General features: G+C 43.4%; 1 protein-coding gene across 1 annotated transcript in view; it reads left to right on the forward strand.

Moving 5' to 3' along the window:
* KLHL32 (kelch-like family member 32) overlaps positions 1-11393 on the forward strand; it is a gene marked incomplete at its 5' end in the record, with an annotated part of 16395 nt that overhangs the window by 3419 nt on the left and 1583 nt on the right. Inside the window, 3 exons of the mRNA XM_010144514.1 lie at positions 6236-6294; positions 8726-8918; positions 10902-10996. Of these exons, the coding sequence (XP_010142816.1) occupies positions 6236-6294; positions 8726-8918; positions 10902-10996 (347 nt within the window). The remainder of the gene's footprint in view (positions 1-6235; positions 6295-8725; positions 8919-10901; positions 10997-11393) is intronic.

The following is an 11393-nucleotide window of genomic DNA, read 5'->3' on the forward strand; positions in this document are numbered from 1 at the left end:
AATGCCAAGGGAGCAAAATTTTGAAGTATGTGGCCTAAAATTAAGTAATTAAAAAATTAGTTGGGGTTAGGGACGTTACTGACCTGTACCCCTGCTGCTTTTCCTGGGAAGTACGGGTCATCAGCAAGAGCTCTCAAAGTCAGTCTGCTCCTACCAGCTGGCAAGGTAACCCTGAAAATGTGCCCAGATTTATAGTAAGCGAATAAATTACATTGGTGATAGTGTAAGTTTCTAGCCATTCTGTTTGTGGAGAGAGTCATCAAAACATGACCTGCACACAGACCATTTACCTACTCTGTAGCCGAAGCATCCGTGCCCCTGCTACAGTCTCTTGTCTTCTAAAGGCTTTGCTAGTCAGAAGCTGATGAGACTTAAAGGGTTTCTGTTATTGGGATTCATTTTCCGCTTTACTTTGCTGCTCCTTTGGGAGAAATATGAGAAGGAATCAAAAATAATAGAGCGTAAAATCATGGCAAAGGCAGCGGGGAAGGGAAGTGTGCTAAACAAAACGCTGTATAAGGATAAGCGCACACTGGCAGTAGGAGAGGGTTGGCCAGTGTTTCGGGTGACATAGGGACTCCTAAGCTGCCGCCACCCCTTTGGGGCTTTTAACTTGCCAGAAGTCTCAGAGGGAGCCCTTTGCACTCTGCAACGATTTGGACCCTCTGGTCAGCACAAGTGGGTTCGGCTCTCCAGTCTTCTGAGCTGCATATATTGTGGAACATGTTTTTATATTTGTGTCATTATTTTTTCTCATCTTTTTTTTTTATTTTTTCACAGCCTGTGTTTTATTATTTTTAAAAATAGATGAGAATTCATAAGTTTTCTGTATTGACAGTACAGTACTGGGCAGATGGTTTTGAAATTTTATAGAAAGACGAATCTTAGAGGCCCCAGTTAACATCTGACACCGTGATCTGTTTCACAATTGAATTGCATGCCACATGCTTGAAAAGTATTTGAGGGAAAGAGAAACAAAATACACCAAACCCTTTGGAGTTCAACGTTACTAAACAATCATTTCCTATAAAAGCAGGGAAATATTTTCCATAAGAGTGAGAACTTGAACTATGCCCGTTTCCCTGGATCCTCTGTGGTGTGTACATGCAAATCTGGAGACCTACTTTTCTCTAGGCTTTAACCTTCCTCTTCCCTATAGGTGTAGTGTCCCTGAGGACAGAGAGGGGCGCGGAACCTTTGCTAGACAGTTCAGCTCTGGGCCGTTCCCGCATCTGCAGCTGAGGATAACAAGGCTTCCCTCCACCTCAAGTGCTCAAGAGATTAGCACATGAAAAGTCTTCGCTAAAGGAAAGTGTCATGCTGTTGCTTCGTAGAGGTCCCCATTGCCTGACCTTAAGCACGTCCACTGAAACCACATCTTGACATGCACATGGAAACTCAGCTTTGCGGGGATGAGGGGTGGGGTAAACCAGCCAACCCCATACAGTTGCTTTGAATTTAACAGCTTTTTCTTCCAAATTCAAGATTCTTTTTTGTTATATTTTCCCCAGTGGTGGAGGTTTTGACCAGGGAAATGATGGAGATTACCTTGGAGAATTACTCTGAATTTGCAAGTGGTTTGGGGTGAAAATTATTACCTTAGTATAAGTATGCTGTTGGTTATGAGGAGAAGAAAATTTTTTCTCAGTAAATGCCTGTAAAATTATTTTATGAAAACCAGCTCTGGCATAAATATACAGTATCTAACCAAATCCAGTTCTGTGGTGCGGCTGGCATGGAAACTGCCAGTAGCAGGAGGTTAACAAGTACACCAAAATTGCCTCAGTGACCCAGTCTTAATTGTATATGGAACAGTGTTTCATCATCATCGTCATCATCATCATTATTACATTTGAAGACAGATACTGGATCTCACACCTTGTAAACTTGGATATTATAGATTTGATGTCATTGATTCATCTTAGATTGAACGTAAACATCAGGCTTTAATGATTTAAAAAAAAAAAACCACAAACAAACTAGGGCTGGTGCCCCTCTTGTTTGCATCCGAGGTGGAACAGTGTTAATTAGAGCTGCTGTTGGCAGCTTCCTGTTGGGGTCTTCCGGGGGACTTGTCTGGGTGGGTGAATATGCTTCAGCTCAGCTGTCCTCGCTGCACCTGGGCTGGCTGAAGCAAAAGGCATTGGGTTTGCGTGTTGATGAAAGATTATCTCGTGTTTAACACAGACACAGGAGAGTGGAGAGGTTTCTGTTTCAAAATAGCGGAGCACCTTGGGGCGCCTGTCCTGAGTTTCTGCATATTCCCTGGATTTGCTGGCAGGAATACACGTGGGAGCTCTTTGCCGACATGTGGTTTTACGTGTCTCCCGGGGAACTCGGATTCACACATGCAGCCTAGCACTTGGGGACTTCAGAGAGAGTTGTGAGATTTTCTGGGGGATCTGGATTTGATTAGATTGCTCAAGTCATATGGGGTCTTACTAGGACATCTCATAAATACGGATTATAAATTTTGACTGGGAAAATGGTGTTGAATCTACTGCCTCCCACCCTTCTCTTTTTGGAAGTGTCTTTACTGAAGGTGTTTTTCAGTGCGGTTTGTGGATCATTTGGGGAGGCTGAAACAACGCAAAGTATTTCCCATGTGTGGGGAAGGGCTAGACAAGGTTGGTCTTGGAATCCTACAGTAACTTCCCCATGAAGGGGCACTGTTGCTTGAGTTGGGAACTTACGGGTCTTGGATGGCTTAAAAAGCAGGATTTACAGACTGAAAGGAGCGAGCAAGTGTCTGTGACAGTGTCAGGACACTGTAAGCCCACGGGTTGGATGTTGGGCTTTCCGTGAGTGTGTTCTCACATCTAAGAGCAAGAAAGACAGGGTTGTCCTGAGGGTGCCCTTTGCCTCCCAAAGCGAGCTGCTCGTGTCAAAGTGGTGCAATCCTTGTTCTGTGTATAAAACCCAGCGAGCACTGACCAAACTAAATTTTCTGTCATTTACTCAACCAGACATTATTTTCTCTTTCTTTAACTGGTTACTACCACATTAGCTGCCATTGCTCAACATCAAATTCAACAGAATGGCTCATATTTTTACATACTTCAAGTGTCATTATGATGCCTCCTCTCCTTTCCTCATAGAAAGCAAAGCAGAGAAGTTTAAGGAATCTTCTCAAATTACCCCAATTTTTTTCTGAGAAAGTATTACTTTTAGTACCATTTAAACTTTTTTTTTCTTTTCCTACTTTTTAAGAGACATATTGCTCTTCTTTTGCCCTTTCCCAGCTGCCTGGAGTATTTAAAAAAAAAAAAAAATAGTTCAAGAGGACGTTGCAGACTTGTTAAATTTGGATTTTGGCAGAAAATTTTAAACTTTTGCTATAGCACTTCAAAGTTAGGAGGAACTTGAGTTTGAAAATTGATGCAGATATAAGATGGCATATTTAATGACAGATGTATCTATAGAACCTGTTAAGATGCAGATTATCCCCCTGGGGAGAGGAGATCAAAACTGCCAATCTATAAAATATACTTGTTAGGGGAAGGCATGGAATCTATCTCTGCGAGCCCTTTGATTGCAGGGGACAGTGTAGCAGCATGTGGCATCATAACCTAAGAGCAGACAAATCAGCTTGATGACTTTCAAAGCCAAGAATACTGCTGGAGGCAAGGGTACTCCAGTCTAGAAGAAATTAAAACATATAGAGACTGTTATTAATTCCACATCTATTTTTGTGTAGTCAAATCTGTATGCAAATCCTTAGCATCTCATTTTGGCAGATTAATCTAAAAGTGAAGAGCAGTGTGTGAAGAGAATGTAATGATAAAACACCACAGATGAGCAATATTGCAGGGGAAAAAAATCTAAGCTGTGTACTTGATACGAGGGGCTCTTTGTGAAGAGAGGCAAATAATTTTGCTTATTTGATTATTTCATTATTTTACGAGCAAGCAACCCCCTTCTTTCTCTTCCTCCTCCACATCTTTCCCCCCAAACTAAGGTGTCTTTTCTTAATGGAAATACAAGACCCAGCACCGTGTTTCTGATGCATCTCCTGCAGTTTACCGTTCTGGAGGTAATCATCCAAATAACTATGATTTTTATTTTTCAAAATACTAATCTGACATCTCATTTTTAAACATTACACTAGGAGTGAAAATAACTATGTAAAAGGAAATCAGTTACAAAACAGATATTAGAAAAGGTTGTTTCATGCGTACGGCTGACGGCCACCAACTCTGTGGACACAACAGCGCAGAGACAAGCAACAGATTGTAAGATCAGCCACAGAAACAGTCATCGCTTTCCAATGCGTGTTCTTGCGCGTGTACTTCACAAGTGCTGTGATGGACAGTGCGTGGTGTAGCGTGATGGAAGCAGTCTGGAAAGTCTGCAGCTCATCTTGGCTGTTTCTTAGCCTGTAAGCGTCTCTGAGCTGGGAGTTCGTGCTGATGTCCGTGTGTAGGGGCCCCAGTATAGGCTGGTGTTTGCAGCAGAGATGCACCCAAATAACGGTGTTACTTCTCCTGTCTACTGCAGTTGAAGGCAAGGCTATTGAATAGATTTGTCTGTAGTTTCGGATATCCTTCAATCAGACTCTTGTCTCAAGTTATTTGGAGCAATCAGAGGGTACATGTGTGTTAGCAAGTAGCTCAGCCCAGTGGGAGCAGATCAGCAGATAAAACTTTAGTGCCGAGTTCTCTCCATCTGCTCCATGTACAGCTCACATTGTTTTGGTTCTCTGGACCAAATGTTCCCAGTACTCAGCTAATACAATACGAAGCCATCCAAAAGACCAGTTACACCCTTACACCCCATTAGGAACTGAAACGCAGCTGGTGCACATCTGGAGCAGAGCTGCTGTTTTAAGTTGAATGCGCACCAGTCCCACTCTACAGTTTACCATGACGTGTGAGAGTTGCTCCAAAATCACGGTATGGCTCTGAACTAAAATGCTGTGGTAGGCGCAGCTGGAGGCTGGCAGAAAAAGGGTGCCCCAGCACGGAGCTATGTTAACACTCATTGTGGATAAAAGAAAAAAAACCCTGTGGCCTTAGTAGGACTGGGCTGTAGCTCATCCAGCGGGAATGAAAGAAGCTCTGCCATTGCTCTGTCTGAAACAGGAGATGTCCTCACAGAAGGAAAAGCATCAACAAATGCAGTGATGGAAGAAATTCCTTCCTCTCCTTGCTGTGGAATTTGTCTGTCACTGGCACGTGCTGTTGGAACTGTAATCTAGAAGGTGTGTCTGTCAATGTGAGTTTCCCTGGTGTGTGGCCACTGGCATGCCCTAGTCATGTCCAGACCGTCTGGTACAGTGGAAGGTGAGGTGCAGCCTGCAGGTGTTATTTCTGGTCCCATCTTCCTGTGGGCCCAGGGAGGTGACAGACTGGGACCTGTAGCAGTGCTGCAGTGACACCCTGTCTCCAGGAGGCTGGAGAACACTCAAGAACATCTTTAGGCAGGTAAGGTTACGGACTTGAGGCTGGAAACTCTCTCCACCAGTTTGCTCAGTGAGATTTGCCATTTGAAACCAACAGAGAACAGGATGATCGGGCATTAAACATATACTGTGGTGAAGTCAGTAGTTGGTTTGTGGCACCTACTGGGATCAACCTCTTTTCCGGGCTTTTCCGAGGTCCTTTCTACCTTGCTTTCTAAACATTATTAAAAAGTAAATGGTAGCATTGTTCTGGTCACTGTGAAGGAACCTCCCAGTGTAAGTCTACAACAAAGCCAGAAGTTCTCTTTATAATACAGGCTAAATACAGGATTTCCTTCAAGTACACGGGTGAGCACAGTCGCACGTGTTTGCACTATGCTCTCCAGCTGGCAGTGGTGTCCCACATCACGCTCCTGGTCAGGCAGGGCTCCTCTCCGACCTCTTCCTTCTCTCTGATGCCAGCCCACCTCCTCCTCCTTTAAGCTGTGACACACACTGCACACTCCTTGGAACAGGGATGGGTTTTACCCACGTGCCTTCACAACGGCTGAATGCACAGCCACTTATAAACAGAACAATGGTTATCTCAGTTTTAGCCTGTAGAATTAGCTTTACAAAGGCATTGTGTGTGGGGGGTGTTGTTGCTATTTTGTGTTTCCAGATGTTTCACATGTGCCACTTACTACCTCGTAACCAGATTAAAAAGTGCAGTGGAATGTAAGCATAAGTGGTGGTATGCAAATGAACCCTAGAACTGGTTATTTTGTTGTACCCCATCTTGATTCTGGTTTTGCTTTATATGAAAAAAAGTAACCTGTATAAACTCTTTCACAGGAGGAGTAACAAATACTGCACAGTATCAAAACAGGCTCATGGTCTATGATCCTAAGCAGGTGGGTATCTGTGTTGTCTGTGTGTTCTCCTCACATGTTTTGCTTCAAACAGGTCTCTTAGCAAATGCATGCAATGATTTTGTAAGGCTAAATGTACTGAATTAGTGGTGTGTTAAATTCACTTTGTACCAATACACGAGTTTAACACAGTAATGGAGATCCTGACTTTTTATTATGGTTTTTTAAGCCTGTAGGCATCAGAAGTATCTTAGGTTAAATACAGAAATGTGCTTTAAATCCCCTGTATTTATCAGTATTTATTTTGCTTGTTCTTTTTTTTCCTTTTTTTTGTAATACAGCAGCCCTGGGCGATGTATGCTCAAAGTCAGTGTCACAAAACTGCTCCTTGTCATCGGCATTTCTGCTTTGCATTGTATATACGGGCTTTCTGTTTTCTGCGTACTTGCTGAACTACGCTACCTGGCTGTGACTTACTCTGCCAACTGCGAGGGTGCCTATCATTTCATTACCCAAGCACCTAAAATATCTTTTAGGGATTATTTCATACATTATGTATGTGTTTTGATTAGGTTAACGTGGCTCAGTAACCATTGCAGAGGGTTAGGGCATGGTTATGCCCTCTTGCTTGTATTAGGAATTAAAAGCCTAAGCTTGCAATCAGAGTTGCATAGCCTGATTTACACCCACGTGGAAGAGTATTGACTTTCCTGATTGTAGGATAGGGACTTTGATTACTGTATTTGGGACCAAATTGTGCCAGGAGATACTTTTATGTGGTTCCCACTGACTTTTTAAAGCTTAGTACATACAGGTCCTGAAGCAGAAAGCAGGAAATGACACTCCTGCCTCTTTCTTTTTGATGTGCGGTTATATGCGCCGATTGTACAAATGCTGATTCTGTCCTAAACCTAACTAGTAACTGCAGACAACAACCTGGTTTTGCTTATGAGAGGGGCATGTATTTAGATACCGTGTCTCTGTTGCGTATCTTTTGCTTTGATTCTCTGCTTGCTGCCATGAAAGTTGCACCCCAGAACACCAGTGGCAGGGCTACTTCAGCATGCCGTGATGACAGTGAGAAACCCAGCCTGGCGTGTGAAGAGTTACAGCGGAGTTGTACGCTCGCATTCTTCAAATGAGTCCGCTTCGTGTTTGTACACACAAGCTCTTTTTAAAAATTCTGCTGGCATATTGTTTACGGTGGGTACTGGAAACCATCACATCTGCTTGCATCTCGCACAGAATCTCAATAACTCCATCATTCAGCACCAGCGCTTGCTTCTGCGCGAGGCCTTTGTGGCGAGTCGATAATGCCTGCCATCTGCCACAGAGCACACAGCTACCTGCCAACAAGCCGGCTGGGGTGACCTCTGCTTCCCCACCACTGATTAGTATTCACACGCCGGCTTATTAGAAATGACCCCACCAGGCCCCTCTGTTTCGTCGCCTCTGCAGCACTTTGCGGCTCACCTGGCAGGCACTGCAGCGGAGGCAGCTAAAGATATAATCAGGGGATGCAGGCAGGCTTCGCGAAGCAGATGGTGTCTATAGTCTGGTGTTGAGGGACTGGACTACTAATGCAAACATTAATGCCTAATATTCAACTTTTACACATTGCAATGTATAGCTCTATACTGCGGAGGTTAAAAGGCAGGGGTATCAGAGGCTCTGGAGTTGCCGCAAGTGGTAGCGTGTGGATCACAAAAAAATTCCTCACAGGTTTTAACTTTCTCCCCATACATAAATTAATCTCATCCGTTGCCGGGCTGTTTGCTTTGGCAAACCGAGCAGGAGCAATTTGTTTCTTAGGTTTAAAATAACGTGCTTTAATCCCACTTCTTCCGTGTCCTCTTGCCCCTCCCCTGAACAGGTAGAACTCTTAAATATTGTTAACCAGGAAGAAAAATGTGCCAAAGGACGTTACTTTGTAAGTGCCTACAAATAAAGGGTTAGCATTAAACCAAATACATGAATCATTTGAGAAGATTTTTTTTTTTTAGGAAATTATTTTTCCCTCTTGCTTCACTCCCCAAGGATAAGATCAAATAAGCTTCTGAATAACAAAAGGTAGAAGAATCTCCCTTCTCTTGTAACAGAGCTAGTTGGAACCGATAATTTTAACACTGTATACAAAGGAGACATCTAATAGTCTTGCTTAAGGAGGATTTGCTACTGAATTATAAAGAAGAAAAAAAGCCTTGAAACCTGATGAGCTAGACAGAAAAAATACAGAGCAAGAAGTACCGTTAAATTAATGAATTTAAAGGTGAGAACTGTAAACCATGTATTGAAAATCCAGTATGTCTAGTCAGTGTTATAACTAACGCCTGTGTTTAACACATGAACAGCACAAGTATATGCAGTTGTGCTTTCTGGCCAAGGGTAAGGAGAACATGCTACTATTAATGTATGACCAATATAGGGATGCCTCAGGGTGGTCCTGAGAGTTGTTCTCCCTTCGTCTTTCCAGAATAAGTGGTTAAGCCGTAGCCCGATGCTGCAGAGGAGAGTGTATCACTCCATGGCTGCTGTCCAAAGGAAACTCTATGTGTTAGGCGGGAATGATCTCGACTACAATAACGATCGGATCCTGGTTCGGCACATAGACTCCTACAGCATAGACGCTGACCAATGGACACGTTGCAGCTTCAACATGTTGACAGGCAAGTACTCTACACCAAAAGGGGAAGGTTGCTACTGTTAAAAGAAGACATCAATTCTTTTTCCTTTAGATGCCTTTAGCATGTGGAACTCCATGATTTCGCTGCAATTGCTTTTGATTTAGGGACCATTGCTGGCCAAGAAGATGCCTTTGATCACTGTTCTGGCATTCAGTTTCTACAAAACATTTGTTCTAGGACATCATAGACTGAATTTTTAAGAAGGTGTACATAAATTTAAGTTAATTAAGCAATCAAAAATAATTTGTCATAGTGTTACCAGTACTTACTTTTTATTCTCCAAATCTTGCCTGCAGAGATCGATTTAGCTCCCTGTTTGAGTGTACAACGGCAGCTGTGTCTCTGCCATGATGCGTTGTTTCGTAGTGCTTTCTGCTGGCATTGTAGGGCAAAGCTTTCATTGAAATTCATTAACTGTCACTTACTTCTAAGCAGTATCATCTTAAATGACCTGAAAGGAAGTGCCTTTGTTGGAATTCAGTCAAGTCAGGGATGAGTTGAGCACCTCAGTTTGCTACAGGATAAGTTGATCTTGACCGTCTTAGGAAGAACTGTTGTAGTTGCAACTTGCAAAGTACTGCAACTCACTCCACCAAATTTCACCACCACCTGATACAATTCCCAGATGTCCTACCCCCTCAAATCCCTGGGGGAGACAGGCATGTGACACATTGAGAGTAGCACCAATGGTAGCTTTGCAGAAGAGGATGGACTTCCAGAACAGGAGAGCTTTACTGCTGGGGCCATTCTCTTGTGCGCTAGACTTGGAGCTCAACTAGTAACAGTACTGGCTGCCAGAAAGTTTCAGTGCAGACTGCTGTGGGAGAACTGAGCCTACCTGACTTCTCATCTTCTTCCATTTGGTGTGGCATTGATTTTTGAGATCTGCCACTGCTGCAAAGGATACAAAGGATGTGGGAGCTTGACTAGAAGCTCAGGAGAGCTAGCAAAACCATGTAAGAGAACTGAATGTCTGACAAATTAGACAGTTGCCTTATGTCATTTTCCTCCTGGTAGGTTTAAAAGCTGCTCAAGGGGCAACTTTGTTCTATAAGGAATTGCACTGGGTTTCTTAATTGCTGGGATTTCGAAAAGGGTTGCTTGGTTTTGGAGTCAGGTCACCAGAGAGTACTTACTTCACAGACACTGGAGAGAGAGGCATAGAGTAAAAAGAACTTACACGTTGTCATCAGAACTAGATTTTCATATCCCTTCTGCTCTCCAGTTAACTTTTTTATTTTGTTATCTGGAGGAATTGACAGCCTTTGGGAAGGGTGTCCTCTGATTTGCTGCAAAAGCACTGGCACTGCAGGCACCCTCGTTCTGGAGCTGACCCTGTACCACTGAATGTCACCAGATAACTGTTTCCACAGCCTGCCCCTTGAGAAGCCATCTAAGCTTTTCTTTGTGTCTTTGCAACTGGTGGTAAATGTGTTCGGTTCCACTGTGTAGTGTGGATTTTTTAAGGCTGTACTTGTCCTTCAAAACTCCCAGATTGTTCAGCAGACCATTGCTGTGGGGGTGAGCTTGCGCAGCAGCTTCTGCAGTGTTCGCCGTCCTTGTACCTGGATGAACAGCAACAGGCGTGGGCAGAACGTGAGGGGCGTTCTGCTCTCTTGGCCTTTGGGTCTGTTTGGATGTTCATGTGTGATGGTAGTTGAGATAGGTGGGGACGCTGCCTACCGCCTATAAAATGGTCCCCATGCCATTGAGGCGACAGCAGATGGTCCCCTGCGCAGCCTCAGTGATATCTCATGTAAGGTATCTCTGGACAGCACCAAACAGGGCTCCTGCAGAGAGCAAAGAACAGCCCTTGTGTTTCACCTTCACTCTCACACGCTGTGAATTCTGAAACAGTCGAGTTACTGCCAGGTGTATTTACATCCTTTTACAGAGCTCCAACGTTCTGTGTTAAAAGGGTTAATTGAACACTGCAAGTGGTTTCTATTTCCTTTATTGCTTTAGGTCAAAATGAGTCTGGAGTTGCCGTCCACAACGGTAGAATATATCTAGTTGGCGGCTATTCGATTTGGACAAATGAGCCTTTGGCATGTATCCAGGTGAGCGATTTAGGTTTCTTTTAAAGACTTTTCCAATAATTTTGCAAGGATATGTTCTGCACGCAGGTTACTCAAAAGGGAAAACGCGTGTGAAGTGGAGAGATTAAGGATGTTTCTTATGCAGCCACTGAAACTGCATAAACACAGAGAGGAAATACTGTGGATATTAAAAATATTTCCAGACGAGCCAACAGATGCAATTCTAAGATACTCTATGAAAAGAAGGCCGAGGGGTCTCTCCTTTGGCAAGGTTTGGGTAAAATAATGGGTACACGTTCTCAGGGTGAACAATTAAATTCGAAAGCAAAAGGATTGCAGAAATGGATGATGGGGTGTGGGCTAACAATTTTTCATCCTATCTTGTGATTTTTTTCTCTACAAGTTGTCTTTCGGAAGA

The sequence above is a fragment of the Buceros rhinoceros genome, unplaced genomic scaffold, assembly GCF_000710305.1.
Source record: "Buceros rhinoceros silvestris isolate BGI_N320 unplaced genomic scaffold, ASM71030v1 scaffold10581, whole genome shotgun sequence".
NCBI lineage: Eukaryota > Metazoa > Chordata > Aves > Bucerotiformes > Bucerotidae > Buceros > Buceros rhinoceros.